This window comes from Mustela putorius, unplaced genomic scaffold (assembly GCF_011764305.1).
Source record: "Mustela putorius furo isolate JIRA1106 unplaced genomic scaffold, ASM1176430v1.1 tig00000281_pilon_pilon_pilon, whole genome shotgun sequence".
Taxonomy (NCBI): Eukaryota; Metazoa; Chordata; class Mammalia; order Carnivora; family Mustelidae; genus Mustela; species Mustela putorius.
The window spans coordinates 16,693,175-16,709,743 of NW_025421343.1; the positions used below are offsets into that span (position 1 = coordinate 16,693,175).

General features: G+C 44.0%; 1 protein-coding gene across 1 annotated transcript in view; it reads right to left on the minus strand.

Annotated features, from left to right (window-relative positions):
- Positions 1-7,452: 7,452 nt before the first annotated feature.
- POLR1B (RNA polymerase I subunit B) overlaps positions 7,453-16,569 on the minus strand; it is a 32,437-nt gene continuing 23,320 nt past the window's right edge. Inside the window, exons 11-15 of the mRNA XM_045079140.1 lie at positions 16,386-16,556; positions 15,241-15,397; positions 10,873-11,069; positions 9,816-10,069; positions 7,453-8,772 (exon numbers count right to left, since the gene is read on the minus strand). Coding sequence (XP_044935075.1) covers positions 7,890-8,772; positions 9,816-10,069; positions 10,873-11,069; positions 15,241-15,397; positions 16,386-16,556 — 1,662 coding nt within the window. The 3' untranslated portion in view covers positions 7,453-7,889. The remainder of the gene's footprint in view (positions 8,773-9,815; positions 10,070-10,872; positions 11,070-15,240; positions 15,398-16,385; positions 16,557-16,569) is intronic.

Genomic DNA, 16,569 nt, shown 5'->3' on the forward strand with positions numbered 1-16,569 from the left:
GCAGCCATCAAATATGTGGAGGTCTTCCCCAGACTCCAGCCAAAATGAACATAAAATGCTCTTCATCATAGTGTCGAGGAGCAAGAGCTATTTGTGAGCAAGTGACAGCTACTTGGAGTATGGGTGTGCTCATCTGTAAATGGGGAGGATGACGGTGAGGTCCTTTACACAGGGCATAGTGCATGTGAACAGTTAGGGCAGAGCCTGGACCCTCAGAATTTCTGGAGAAGTGAGCGCTGTTACTGGAGACTGTTACTGTGAGCTGCCCTGGTTGGCCCTGGACACATGATTGTCCCACTGACCATGCGAACCTGCCTTGGATGATAGGAGTAGGTTTGGAGCTGTGTGCACCGCAGGAAAGCTTTTTACCCAAGGCCTCCTATCCATCCTTTCTTGCAAAAACTTCCAAGTGCATTTTTGATGGGAGAAGAGGGGAAGGAACACCCTCAGTGGCAGAGAACACTTTGGATGCAAATGTGGACTGAATCCATATTTTTCTCTCCTGGGAAAGTGAAATCTTAACCTGTCCCTTGCCACTTCATGAGTCTTACCTCGAAGTCCCTGTAACGTACTCCTTCAAGGGAAGGGGTTCAAACATGTGAGCTCATTAGTAGGTATGATGAAGACCCCAAGAGGAGACAGCACCCCCCTCCCCTCGGGAAGTGTGACACTTGTGCTTCCAAGCTTCTAGGTTGTTTTTGGCCTGTAGCTCAAAAGTCTGACTAACTTCCTCTTAGGGATCAAATGCAAGGTAGGCTTATGGAGTGAAGCCTACCTGGGTTTGAATCCGGGATCTTGGACAGAATCTGCTCTCTGGGTTTCAGTTTCCTCCATAATGGCTGCTTAAGGATGCCCTTGTGAGCAGAGATTGAAATGACACCTGCTGAGCACATGGTGTTGAGCACTGTGTACTTTCCCTTTCTAGCCTTATCAGAATTTGTTACTGTATTTCTTTGCATATGTTCTACCTACTTCAAGACCCACAGGGAAGGGGCCTTGTATCTGTCTCATGTCACCACTGGATCCCCTCCATAGCATGGGGTCTGGCAGAGTAATAATGGAATGAATAAAACCATCTGCTTGCAGGATTGCATGAGGATAAAATGAGCCACTCGTTGACTTGTATGATACTTATTAAGTGCTGTCTGTGTGCCAGGAACTGTTTTTCCCCAGCAGGTAGTAAAAGACCGAAATTCATTCTGCTAAAAAAGGGTATACATAGATATTGTGAAATAATTACCACAGTAATATCCGTCAGTTCACATAGTTAACATTTTTTTTTTAAGATTTTATTTATTTATTTGACAGAGAGAAATCACAAGTAGATGGAGAGGCAGGCAGAGAGAGAGGAAGGAAAGCAGGCTCCCTGCTGAGCAGAGAGCCCGATGCGGGCCTCGATCCCAGGACCCTGAGATCATGACCTGAGCCGAAGGCAGCGGCTTAACCCACTGAGCCACCCAGGCGCCCTCACATAGTTAACATTTTTAATGTGTGATGAGGACATTTGAGATCCAGTCTCTTAGCAAATGTCAAGTATACAATGTTAGTATTAACTAATGCTATACATTAGGTCTCTAGAACTTACTTAATAGAGTTTATACCCTTTGACCAACATCTCCCCATTTCCCCCACACCCCAGGCCTGCCAACCACCATTCTGTTTCCACAAGTCCAGCTTAGATATGTGAGGTCATGTGATATTTGTCCGTGTGCTTCACGGAGCATATAGTTTCCTCCAGGTGGGGCATGTCAGATCTGATGAAGGGCAGGGAGTGTGACGGGGCCGGGGGCGGGGAGGTTGGGTGGGAGGGTGCACTTGTAGAATGGGATCCGGAGGGAGTTGTCCAGTGCTTCAATCCCTGGCCAGACTGAGAGCTGCCACAAATGGCAACACAAACACAACTTTGACCAGATGATTTGTGAGGTACAACACGAGTCCTGACCCTTGATCCCCTGAAGGAGCCCTGTGGCAGGAAGGGATGGTGCCTGGGTGTGTCGGTGATTTCCTAATGGTATTATGAGAAGAGCACTATTGACGAGGACAGGGTCTCCTGGAGTCCTGAGGGCTCCTCTCCCCTCAGGTGGCTTCATTGCCACCTTCATCTCCTGGGTTTTTCTTTTCTAGAAGTGCTCCCTCTTGGTCTTAAGTTTATAGGATATGATGGGTGGGAGGCAAATCCTGACGAGCTCAATACATGTAAAATCTCCAAGCTGAGGACAGCAGTGAACATGCTTCTCCTGCCACATTCCATCTGTTGTCACTAGCCGGGGGCTGGTGATCTAGAGCTTCAGGACCACCCCTCCTCTGGAAACAGTGGCACAGAAAATTGTTACGAGGAAACCATATACTGTAACTTGGAGGGGGTCTCCCAGCTCTTATTTGTTTCTCCTTATTAAGCTCCTTAGTTTAAAAAAAAAAAAAAAAAAAGACTGAGTAAAATGAACACTTTGCTCAAAGCTTAACTTCCATTTTCTCACTGGGGTCTCCTGGATCCTTTGCCTCCCAGATCTGTTCCCCAAGATCTCAAAGCCTTAGGATTCCTTGGGCACTGCAGTGCACCGTCCCTGCCTCCTGCTTCTGGATTCCAGCCGTTTGTTAGTCTAGACAGGGGTGAGTGAGGCTTGGCAAAGGATCCACATGTTGGTTCCTGCCATGCTATCCACACAGGCCTGGATTAAGTGTGCTTCCCTATGGTGCTGGGCGTGGGAGGGCTTGGGAGGTCAAGGCCATGGCTCTGTCCTAGAGAAACTGACAAACACCAGCTTCACAATCTTCCTACGTGATGATGGGTGTGAGGCAGCAGAACCGAGGGTGTGCCCTTGTGGTGAGGTCTGCTCAGCTCTGTTCTGCCCCCTGGGAACGGGTCTTGGGCAAGACCTTGACCACTCACCCAGGGCAATTCCTTTCCTCCTCACTGGGCGGCTGCCTGGGGCTGGGGTTCCAGTGGGCCTGGCTACCTCCTCGGCACTGCACGTACCTTCCTCATCCACTCTAGGTTCACGGGATTTGAGGTGTAAGAGATGCAGATTCAGATGCTGCCGCTGATGAGTGGGTCCCAGTGCTGATCTCTTCCAGGTACTTGGAGGCTGCGGGCCACAGGCTGAAAGGGAGGTGTGCAGAAACTGGTCCCAGATAGAGGACAATGCCTCACTTCTTGGCTTTGCCTCCAAGAAGTGGTATTTGATGTTTCAGCTAGAACGCAGCTCTCCTTGAGAAGGAAAAGGAAGCGTGGGAAAGGTTAATTAAGTGGTTTGTCTCCCTTACAGCCAGTCTGGGCCTCCTCACCAATCTCAGTATTACCTTCTGTCCACACGGAGGCATCGCTCATTTAGAACCCACACAAGTATGTGTTCCGTAGGGAGCTGAGCCTCAGTGGGATTTGCTTCCTGAGGTTGCTGTAACAAACTGCCACAGGCTGGGTAGCTTAAAAGAACAGACATGCATTTTCACTGTTCAGGAAGCAGGAAGTCCAAAATCAAGGTGCTGGCAGCAGAATCCTGCTGGAGGCTCTGAAGGAGAATCCGTTCCATGCCTGTTCCCCAGCTTGCGGTGGTTACAGGCAGTCCTTGGCATTCCTTGGCTGGTAGACACATTACTCCTATCTCTGCCTCCGCTCACATCACCTTCTCTGTGTGCTCTCCTCTTACAAGGACACCAACGCCAAAACTCCAGGGGACGCTTCTGCCTACATCCCTTTGCCCCAGGCTGCACCATACACCATCGTAACGCCTGCAGTTGAAAAGGCTTACTGGGACTAGCAGGTCAGAGGGGGAGGGCAGTGTGGACAGCCTGCAGGAAGCCTGCTCAGACCAGCTCTTCCATCAGTGCTGTAGGCTCTTCCCCACAGCCTGTGCTGTCTCCCCTACATGGCAGTGCGGGGCTGGGGTGCCTGCTGGGTCTCACAGAGGTACTCGGCCTGTTGGCACCATCCTCACTGTGGATCTGCCTCACTGTGGATCACTGTGGGAACACTTCCCATCGAAAGAAGGACCACACATATTTGAAACATCTGTTCTTATAATACAGCTTGCAGTACCTGTTACAACCACTTGGGTGTATGGAGTGTCCATTAAATAAAACCGGTTCATTTCAAGGACCACAGTGGGGCAATTCATTTTCGTTGTATCAGCATTCTTAACAGAGACAACTTATTTATTCCATCTTGTGTATAGTTCTGTTCTTTCATTAGGAAACTCGCTTTTATAAATACAGAAGCTGACAGCCCTATTCTACTGCAGTTTTATATCTACCCATATGCTATTTGGATAATTAACCCATCATTCAATTTTGTATTTATTTCCTTAAAATATTAATGTTATCCAATATTCCATTCATAGACATAAGTAACATTCAGTTTTACATACAGCTCCATCCTTTCCTTGGAGACATTTGTTTCACAACAACAATTCCATTTGTATAAATATGTATCTTGTCTACACCTGTATCCATTTACTGCATACACTAATTTGTGTTATACCAACACAGCAAAGAGATACATAATATATCCAGTCCTCTGGCAAAAAAACAAAACAAACAAACAAAAAAAACAAGAGGAATCTTGAGCTGAACCTCACACCTTATAGAAAAATTACTCAAGGGGCCCCTGGGTGGTTAAGTCAGTTGGGCATCCAACTCTTGATTTCGGCTCAGGTGGTGGTCTCAGGGTTCTGCAACTGATTCCTGTGTTGTCGGGCTCCCCACCAGCAAGATCTGCTCGAGATTCTGTCTGCCTGTCCCCACCCCCTCCACTCACACACTCTAATAAATGGGCAAATCTTAAAAAAAAAAACTCAAAAGGGATACATGGATCCTAGATTTAAGTGTACAGCATAAAATTATAAACGCTTAGAATATATAAAATCTTTGGGCTTGAAGAGTTTGTTTTTTTTTTTAAGATTTATTTATTTATTTGACAGACAGAGATCGCGAGTAGGCAGAGAGGCAGGCAGAGAGAGAGATGGGGAGGCAGGCTCCCTGCTGAGCAGAGAGCCCGATGTGGGGCTCAATACCAGGACCCTGAGATCATGATCTGAGCTGAAGGCTTTAGCCCACTGAACCACACAGGCGCCCCTGGGCTTGAGGAGTTCTTAAGACATGACACCAAAAGCATGATCTACCAAAAACCAAACCCAAATGATAAAGTAAAAACTGCACCCTCTCATGGAGTGCTGAGTGGCAGTAAGAAGGAATAAGTTACTGACACATGCAAGAACTTGAGTGAATCTCAGGGGAACTACAGAGTGGAAAAGGCCAATTTCAAAAGGTTACTACTATATGATTCCATTTATATAATATTCTTGAAATAACAAGATTATAGAGATGGAGAATAGATTAGTGGTTGCCAGGGGTTAAAGATGGGGGATAGGGTTGGGGACAGCTATGAAGGGAAAAAATCATGGCTGAGCCTTGTGGTGTGGAATAGTTGTGTCTTTTTTTTTTTTTTTTTCATATAAATTCAGTTAACATATGGTATATTATTACTTTCAGAGGAAGAGATCAGTGATTCATCAGTCTTATATAATACCTAGTGTTCATTGTATCACTTTTCCTCCTTAATGTCTATCACCCACTTACTCCATTCCCCTCCAGCAATCTCATGTTTGTTTCCTATGATAGCATCACTTACGGTTTGTAGTCCTGTGTCTTGATTATTTATGGTCGTTACATCAGTCTACACGTGGTATGACTGATCCGAACAATACACACACACACAAAGGAGTGCATGTAAAACCGGTGAAACAGGACTAAACTTTGGGAATTGTCCCAATGTCAATTTTGTGAATCTATAAATTTAAAAAAGATAAGCCAATAAGAGATAAGACATATGATGTCACTCTGTGGAATTTAAGAAATAAAACAGATCAACACAGCGAGGGACGGGACAAAGAGAGGCAAACCATCAAAGACTCTTAACTCTAGAGAACAAACAGGATTGCTGGAAGGGAGGCAGCCGGGGGGGAGGGGAAGTGAGTGAAGGGGGTTAAGGAGGGCACTGATGATGAGCACCGCATGGTATACGGAAGTGATGAATCTCTAAATTCTACTCCTAAAACTAGTATTACACTATATATTAACTGGAATTTAAATAAAAAACAAAAGATAAAACAAACTTTATTTGTTACCATTTTTAGTGCTCCTAAAAAAAAATTGGGAGACTTGGAACCACAGACCTCAGCTATGGGCTTGTGAGAGAGACAGAGACTGGAATGGGGTGGTCAAGTTCATCCGGGAGTCTACTAACAGTAATGCAAGTATCAGCCAACAGATTTGAGCCATTTTTCCTTATTTCTTTTTCCCAACAGTTTAATGAAGCAAAGCCAGGATATACTAGTTTTCTCAGTCTAGCTCCATCTGCCTTATCATTACTAAGAGACACCTAAAGCCAGACTCAAGAATTATCTTAGTAAAGTTTAACATCAAAGAGCATGTATTCACAAGTGAATACAAGGTCATCTACTACCAGCACCATTTATAGTGCCCAAAGAATGAAACTGCCCAAATACGCCCCAGCAGGGAACAATACGTCCAAACAATGAAATACTGTACACAGAAAAACAGCCACTGGATTTTAGAGGTTAGTATGGAAAAAGAATGTAAACTATCTCCATAAATTATATTTATTACACGTGGAAATGGCATTTTGGCTGTATTACATTGAATAAAATATAGCATATGAACATTATTTCTAAGATATGGAAGCAACCTAAATCTCCATCAAGAGAGGAACAAAGAGGGGCGCCTGCATGGCTCAGTCAGTTGAGTGTCTGCCTTCAGGTCAGGTCATGATCCTGAGGTCCAGAATCGAGTCCCATATTGGGCTCCCTGTTTGGCAGAGAGCCTGCTTCTCCCCCACCCCCAACTCCCCATTGCTGGTGCTTTCTCTCACTCTCTCAAATAAATAAGTAAAATCTTAAAAAAAAAGATGAATAAAGAAAACATGCCATACATACAATGGAATATTATTCAGCTCTAAAAAAGGAAATCCTGCCATGTGCAACATGGATAAACCTCAAGGCCATTACACTAAGTAAAATAAGCCTGTCACAGAACCACAAATACTGCATGATCCCACTTATATGAGGGATCTGAAAGAGTCAGACTAGAATGATGGCTACCAGGAGCTGGTGGGGGGGAAACAGGGAGTTGGTGTCGAGTGGGTGTACAGCTCCATCGCTCCAAAATGAGTGAGCTCTGCCTCTAGTTAACAATATTCTACTGTACACCTAAACATGTGTTAAGAGGGTAGATGTCAAATTCAGTGTTTTTTAACCAAACACGCGCGCGCGTGCGCACGCACACACACACCCAAAGGGCACAAGGAATCTTTTGGAGGTGGGGTTTCTTACCTCGATTGCGGTGATCATTTCACAGGTGTATGCATATGCTCAAACCCGTCTAATTGTACATGTTAAACATGCACAGTTTTGTTGAACAATTACACTTCAATAGAAGTACCTTTGGTTTTTACTTTAATGTGGATATAAGCAAATACAAAATGAAATATATGGCTTGCAATAGTATTTGTATTGGGTTGCTTTGTTCTAGATGGAGAAACGTTTGATGGTCACTGCCCAGAGAAAGTAGGGTACAGGGACTCTGGGGTTGGAAAGACTTCCCTGTATACCCTTCGACTTATCCGTGTATCATTTTTTTTCCGTGTATCATTTTTAAAGATGCTTGTGGAACTTTTGAACAAATATACTGCAAATCAGCTTCAGTAGTTATCCTGATGAGACTCAGAAATCCTGAATTCTTAGTTGCCCGGTCTTGGTGGAAAACCCGAACACCCCTGAGAAAAACTCCCGAGGAACTGAGTCATCTCTTTACTGAACCCAAGTTAGAGTTTGTTTTAATCCGATCGTTCTCCTAACCCGAAAGGTGCCATCAAGTTAAATGACATCCAGTTTCACCTTAATGTTCATGGCTGCCAGTTCAGCTACAAAATACCGGAAAACGTAAGGCACAGAAACAGTGTCGATGGTGTCACTTCGATCACATAACGTACAGTTGTATTTTCTGTTGCGCGTGGCGGACCAGGAAGGGGGTGGCTTCTCCAGCAGCGGAGATAGTAAACTGCCACACTTAACACACACGTGTGCTACCGAGCGATCCGAACAGTTGAAGAGGCGGTCATGCAGGAGAAAAGATGTACCATGAGCTAAAAGAGCATCCCGCTCCATTTCCCCAAAACGGATTCCACCCTGGACATTCCTTCCCCCAATAGGCTGATTGGTGACTTTGTCTCTGGCTCCCGTGGTCCTAACCTGGAACTTGTCTGAGACCATGTGGCGCAAACGCTGGTAATAAACCACACCTATGAAAATGTCTGCTTCTAGTTCTAGTCCACTGATGCCGCTGTACAACCTCTCGGTGCCATAGAAGTTGTAGCCACCGGCTTTTAACAGCTCCCCGAAGTACTCCAAGGCCGAGTTCTCCTCTGAAAAGGTAAAGGGTGTCGCATCATGGCAGAGACCGTGCAGGGCAGCGGACTTCCCTGCCATACTTTCAATTAACATCCCGATGGTCATGCGGGATGGAAAACCGTGAGGATTGAACAGAATGTCTGGAACCATCCCACTCTCGGTGAACGGCATGTCCTCTACTGGCCACAGCCTGCTCAGGATGCCCTTCTGCCCGTGGCGACTGGCGAATTTGTCTCCAATGGTCGGGTTCCGAGGGACTCTCATCGTGATGCAGATACACTTGAACTTTCCATTGCCGGTGTCATTACTACACACTTTGATGTTATCCACGATGCAATTTTCTTTACTCCTGGGAAAAAAAGCAGACAGAAGTCTAACTATTCTCTTTACGCTGACAAAGACACCTCTAAGTTGTTTTTTTTTTTTAAAGATTTTATTTATTTATTTGACAGACAGAGATCACAAGTAGGCAGAGAGGCAGTCAGAGAGAGAGGAGGAAGCAGGCTCCCTGCTGAGCAGAGAGCCCGATGCGGGGTTCAATCCCAGGACCCTGGGATCATGACCTGAGTCGAAGGCAGAGGCTTTAACCCACTGAGCCACCCAGGCGCCCCAAGACACCTCTAAGTTTTAATTGACATAATTAGTGCTTCATAAAGGATATCTGCACAACTTATTCTCACATCTCTTCTCCAGCACAAAGAGAGCTGGTATCCCTAAAAACACTTGTGAACAGGGCTGCTGATTCCGTTCGCTACGGAACTCTGCTCACCCGAAAGAACAGCAACAGAGACTACCTACAAAGACCTACAGCTGAAACCATTTCATAGATGTAAAATAAGCTAAACATTTTTAATTTTAGCAAGAGGCATCATGAACTTGACATTTTTAGCTAGGAAAATCCCTAACTACATCCGAGAGAGATGATTATGTTTGAATAGCCTATTTTTAAAAGAAGTCGCAGGCAACTTGTCAAATCCTAGCACACTGGCAAGAGAAGCAGAAAAACAAAGGCCGAACAGCACACACCAAACTTTATCTCATTTAAGAAATGCCAATTCAGGGGCGCCTGGGTGGCTCAGTGGGTTAAAGCCTCTGCCTTTGGCTCAGTTCATGATCTCAGGGTCCTGGGATCGAGACCCACATCAGGCTCTCTGCTCAGTGGAGAGCCTGCCTCCCCCTCCCCCTCTGCCTACTTGTGATCCCCCCCCCCGTCAAATAAATAAATAAATAAATCTTTTTTTAAAAAAAAGAAAGAAAGATAAAAAGAAAGAAAAAAAATGCCAATTCAGTTATCTTCTCCAAAATTCACCTCTTACAAGGTAAATTTCACTGACCTCACCAACTTCAGGGAGAAACAGCCTTTTAAAAATAGCACTGGGTACCCGAACTTACTTATAGTACATCACGAAGCTTTCTCCGGTGTTGAGGTTCAGATAGCCATAATACGGGTCTCCATACTGTAGCTGGGCTCCGATGAATGGCAAGCCATCGTCATCTAACTTTTGCAGAATCCGCGGGTCACCAGGTTTGACTCCAAACACCAGACTATCGTCTCCTTGTTTAATTTTCTCAGATAGATCTATGAACTCAGACTTGTAGACACTTCCATGGGCAAAGCCTCGTTCCCAGGAGGCCTTATTCACGATCTATGAGGTCAAAGAATTGTTAATTTAAGACACTGAGGCCAAATGGGGATTTTACAATAAAAATGGTTAGAATGAAAATACATGGTTTAGGATAGCTGGCATTCTATTTAAAAAACTCCAGGGATGCCTGGGTGGCTCAATCAGTTAAGCGTCTGCTTTTGGCTCAGGTCATGATCCCAGGGTCCTGGGATCAAGTCCTGCATCAGGCTCCTTACTCAGTGGGGAGACTGCTTCTCTCTCTGCCTCTGCCTGCTACTCTGCCTGCTTGTGTGCTCTCTCTTTCTCTCTGACAAATAAATAAATATTAAAAAAATAAAATAAAATAAAAACTCCAGATTTTCTGGAACACCTATGTGGCTCAGTCAGTTAAGTATCTGCCTTCGGCTCAGGCGTGATCCCAGGGTCCTGGGATCAAGCCCCACATCGGGCAGGGAGCCTGCTTCTCCCTCTCCCTTTGCCCCTCCCCCTGCTTGTGCCCTCTCGCTCAAATAAATAAAATCTTAAACAAAACAAAACACATTTTCCAAGCCACCTACACTATGGCTTAAAACCTAATCATGCATAAATATAAAAGGTAGATATTCCCAAGACTATACTCATTCAACACCTTATACTATGTACTCAAATATGCACCATGCATGCATATCTGAATATTTAGTGAATATCCCTTAGGGCTTGCCACTTTCATGGAGACTAGCAATTCATCATTTAACAGAACACTCATGCACCAGGATGTAGAAACACAGTAAACAAAAAAGTTAGAAAGTAAAAGGAATGGAACGACATCTCCTGGGAGAACTTACCATGGCATCTTCCATATCGTAGCCAGTGTAAGAAATAACAGCAACGATGGCATTTGTCCCAATTGGATAGTTATCCATGTCATAATAATCATACATGTATGGTCTCACTAAAGGGCTTTGTGGAGTCTGAAGACGATACAGTTTATTATCTGATCGAGCTTGGTAAGTGAGAAGTGGAAAGCCCATGGTTTGCTTCCCTACAAAGGGGGGGAAAAAACTTTAGCATCTTTTTTCCCCCTGATTATAAAGGTCATATATAAAATTAGAGGGGTGCCTGGGTGGCTCAGTCAGTTAAGCATCTGCCTTCAGCTCAGGTCATGATCTCGGGAATCCTGGGATCAAGCCCTGCATCAGACTCTCTGCTCAGTGGGGTGTCTGCTTCTCTCTCTGCCTCTCACTCCACTCTTGTTCTCTGCCTCACTCTCTCGCTCAAACAAATACAATATTTTAAAAAATAAAATAAAACAGGAAACAACAAAACATTCATCATGGGGGAATGAATAAATTAATCGTGGTGGTTCTGCTCACTATAGACTAACACACAGCATCAAAATGAAGCAGAACCACATGTAGCTGTGTAACCAGACCATGAAGACAACGCTGAGGGGGAAAAAGCACAGAATGACAGTTAATATTATAGGATTTATGTATATTTGTAACACATCCCAGACGATTCCATACCTAGTTTATGAATACATGTATGATGAAGAAAAGCATAAAAAGGGATAATAAAGGATATATATAATATAAGGTATTACTAGTGGGGGAAGAGAAGGGGTGAAAATGGTATAGTAACTTATCTGCTTTCTTACACAGAGCAAAATGTCAGTATTTGTTAATTATTTCATAATTATATTTTTAATTATAATTATAATTATTTATAATTACATTATAAGTCAGTATTTGTTAATTCCCAGGTAGGAAAGTAAGACTTCTTTCTACTTTATATTATAGAGAATCAATTTGAAACAATAAGATTTTTAAGACTATATGACACTCTCTCTGTCTCTCTCTCTCTTTGGAATTTTAAAATACAGAAAAGGAGACTTCTGGCTTCCAGTAATAGAAGGGTACTCCTACAAGACCACCCTCCACATATAAGATCCAGAACAATACAAAACAAAAACACCATACGGGCGGGCACACACACACACACACACACACACACCCTGAAAGCACTGGAGAGTAACCAGAAGCAGTGAGGAACTGGAAAAGAATATACACTCGGATGAAAGAAATGGGACTGAGTAAACTACTAACGTTTTTCAGGTTTTAATGTTTTTGTTTTGGCCTGGCTGTCCAGTCACCAAAGCGGCTATAACCCAAACAGAAACCTGCCTTTTTACTGGCTTAAAGAGCCAAGGAATAGAGTTCAGAATACAATGGCAACTGGAAAGTCAGGGGGGAAGTTTTAGAAAGGGAAGAAACATAAAGGGAGGGCCTTAAACTCTATGTATAAACTGAGTCCAGATCTCAGTGGGCTGAGCTGTGCATGCATGGGACAGATCTAAGAAGCCCACCTAAGGCTAGAAGAACATACAACTGCTATGTTCAGCTATCTATCAGTTAAATCTAAAAACCAATCCTCTTCAAAGGAATGTAATAGAACCCAGTCTTTTTTTTTTTCTTTTTTTTAAAGATTTTAACTACCTATTTGACAGACAGTGATCACAAGTAGGCAGAGAGGCAGGCAGAGAGAGAGGAAGAAGCAGGCTCCCGGCTGAGCAGAGGGCCCAATGTGGGGCTCGATCCTAGGACCCTGAGATCATGACCCGAGCCAAAGGCAGAGGCCTTAACCACTAAGCCACCAAGGCACCCCTAGAACCCAGTCTTAAAACCTATCATTTACAACATTCCCGATATGATCTGATAGTTCTAGAAATATAAAGAAACAGGAAAACAGAACCCATGGCTCAAGAAAAAAAAATGTAATCAATGGAGAGTGATCCCGAGGTGACCCAATGTTGGAATTAGCAGGGCACCTGGGTGGCTCTGGTCATGATCCCGAGGTCCTGGGATCGAGCCTCAATCAGGCTCCCTGCAGCAGGGCGTCTGCTTCTCCCTCTCCCTAAAAAATACAATAATAAATCTTAAAAAGAAAAAAAAAAAGGATGTTGTAGTTAGCAGATAACGGTTTTTAAAGACTTGTTACAACTATGCTCAAAAACAAAGGAAAACAATTCACAAAGAAAACAATCTCTGAGAAAACAGAAACTATAAAAAATAAATGGAAACAAAGGGCTGAAACATTAAATATCCGAAATAGAATAAAAAGTCAGTGAGGATAATGATAGATCAGTAAAAATGATCCAATCTGGGGGCGCCTGGGTTGCTCAGTTGGTTAAGTGTCTGTCTTTGGCTCAGGTCATGATCCCAGGGTCCTGGGATCAAGCCCCGCTTCGGGCTCCTTGCTCAACAGGGAGCCTGCTTCTAGCTCTCCCTCTGTTGTTCTCCCTGCTCGTATTCTCTCTCTGTCAAATAAATAAATAAAATCTTTAAAAAAAAAAAAAATCCAGTCTGAAGATAAAGAAAAAAAAAAGACTGGGGGAAAAAAAAAGAAAAGAACATGGGGCGCCTGAGTGGCTCAGCGGGTTGAAGCCTCTGCTTTCGGCTCAGGTCATGATCCCAGGGTCCTGGGATGGAGCCTCACATCGGGCTCTCTGCTCAGCAGGGAGCCTGCTTCCTCCTCTCTCTCTGCCTGCCTCGCTGTCTACTTGTGATCTCTGTCAAATAAATAAATAAATAAACTCTTTAAAAAAAAGAAAAGAACAGAGACCCCATGGCTTATAGGGCAATATCAAAAGGTTTAACATAGATGACACATATACTGAAATCTCAGAGGAGGTGTGAGAGAATAGGGCAGAAGCAGGGTTTCTAGAAATAATGGCAGAAAAGTACAAATTTGATGACATCTTTTAAAACAGATTTTAGAAGACCAGTAAACCCCAAGCTCAAAGACCATCATATATGGGCATATCACAATCAGCTACCAATGAGATATGAAGAGAAAATCTTACAGACAGGAGAAAAGAACACATTACATACAAGCAAACAATGACACGTACAACCACTGACTTCTAACACAAATGACAAAGACCAAGAAGAGACCCAGTAAAATCTCTTAAGTGCTGAAAAACTGTAACTGTTCAACCAGAATTGTACATCCAGTTCCAGGTAAAGATCAAATATAGACATTTCCAGAGGAACAAAAACTAAGAGGATTTGTAGCCAGCAACCTAACCTACAAAAATAAGCACTAAAGGAAGGCTTCCAGGCTCAAGGGATACGACACTCAGTGGAAACCGGAATCACTGGGTGGGCAGGCAGGGCGTTGGCAGTGGTGAGATATGGGAAAAACGACAGCTTGGGTTCTTCAAAAATCCAATCACAGGATCTCAGACAAATCCAAATCGACAAACATTCCACAAAATGACCTTTCTGTTCAAAAACATCAGTGTCAGAGATGACAAAGGCTAAGGATCTAATTTAAATGACTAAAGAGGGGCGCCTGGGTGGCTCAGTTGGTTAAGCGACTGCCTTCGGCTCAGGTCATGATCCTAGAGTCCTGGGATCAAGTCCCACATCAGACTCACTGCTCAGTAGGGAGTCTGCTTCTCCTGCTGATCTCTCTCCTCTCGTGCTTGCTCTCTCTCTCTCAAATAAATAAATAAATAATCATTTAAAAATAAATAAATAAATAAATGACTAAAGAGATTCAACAACTAGGGGGGTGCCTGGGTGGCTCAGTGGGTTAAAGCCCCTGCCTTTGGCTCAGGTCATGATCCCGGGGTCCTGGGATCGAGTCCCACATCGGGCTCTCTGCTCAGCAGTAAGCCTGCTTCCTCCTCTCTCTCTGTGCCTGCCTCTCTGCCTGCTTGTGATCTCTCTCTGTCAACTAAATAAATAAAATCTTAAAAAAAATAAAAATAAAAAAAATTAAAAAAAAAGAGATTCAACAACTAAATGCTACGTGTGATTGAGGACTAGTGCTACATAGAAAAAAATCTGCCATAAACCATGTTTTTGGGAAGATACGTCAAAATCTGAGTAAAGACTATAAAGCAGTATAATGACATCAATGGTACACTTCCTGATGTTAATCTTTGCCCCGTAATACGCAAGGGGACATCCTTACTGGTAGGAAATACATAATGAAATTCTTCAGAGTGAAGGGGCATCGGTCTGCAGCTTACCTCCAAATGGAAAACGGTACACATGGGACAACATGTTAACAAAATCTACATAAAGGGCTTATGGGAGTTCTTTGTGCTGTGCTCACAACACTTCTCTGAGTTTGAAATTGTTTCACAATGAAAAAGTTACAAGCGCCTTTCTTTGTGAATACCACCACTCTCCACTGCATCTTACCCATCTGGCACTGGTACATGTTCCGGGGACTCTGGTTGTGATCGGAGAAAGGGATGAAGTTGGCGATCACACTCAGCAGGCTGTGGGGGAAGAGCTCCTGGTGAGTGGTAACACCCGCCAAAACCTCATCCTCAAAGATGGCAATGTTCATGAAGATCTGGAAAAGAGGAAGGACAAGGAAGTTCAAGGCAGAGTACCTGACGGCTAACCTATTAACTCTCCCTCTCTCTCAGAGTGTGGCACTCAAACACTGGAATCGAAAACCTTCCCCACTGAGCATCATGAACACTGATGGGATCCACTGGGAAGCATAGGGAAGCTTCGGGTCAGAAAAACTGTTTGCCTGACACTTTTCATTCTAAATCCACCCTGGCCCAACTGTAAAGGAGGGGAACAAAGATACTTTGAAGCAGCACAAAGCTCACAGTTTTACAACTGCGAAGGTGTAGGTAAATACTGTAAGTCTGATGGAATGTTCCCACCTCAGCACCTGAGGCAGAGCCAGGTGCCAAGGAGCGGGGCAGGATGGGCAGGCAGGTGATGTGACCACTAATCCTCTCTTGCAATGAGAGGTCACAAAGGAGGCAGAAGGTAAGTTCTGGTTTTCTTGCAAATGCCCAATCATTACTAAACAATGATAGCACTTTATAAAAAGTTTTGTTTTTGTTGGTTTTTTTGTTGTTGTTTTGTTTTTTTGTTGTTGTTGTTATTTTGAGAGAGAGAGAGAGAGAGAGAGAGAGCGCACAAGCAGGGGGAGGGGCAGAGAGAGAGAGAATCTGAAGCTGACTTCCATTGAACATGGAAGCCTGACATAGGGGTCGATCCCATGACCTGAACCAAAATCAAGAGTGGGACTGAGCCACCCAAGCGCCCTGATAACACTTTAAAAAAAATAGTGGTTAGGGGCGCCTTCGCTCAGGTCATGATCTCATGGTCTTGAGATTGAGCCCCATGTCGGGCTCCCTGCTCAGTGGAAAGCCTGCTTCTCCCTCTCCCTCTGCTGCTCCCCATGCTTGTGTTCTCTCAAATAAATAAATAAAATCTTCATAAAAAATTAAAAAAAAAAAAACACAGTGGTTATTATGTTTCCTGAAGTTGTACACTACACGAGCACATACAGGTACCAATCACAATGTTCTACGTACCTGCTCCATAGTTCCAATTAGTTCTTCTTTGCCTAATTCCAAGTTCTGCACGGGACGCACCAGTCTACAAGGAGTGGTAAACAGGAACAATCCTGGGTACAGACTTGGTTTTCCTGTCATGGGGATAAGGGCCACTTCCATCCAGGGAGGAATTCTTTTTTCTCTCAACACCTGTTTTCAACAA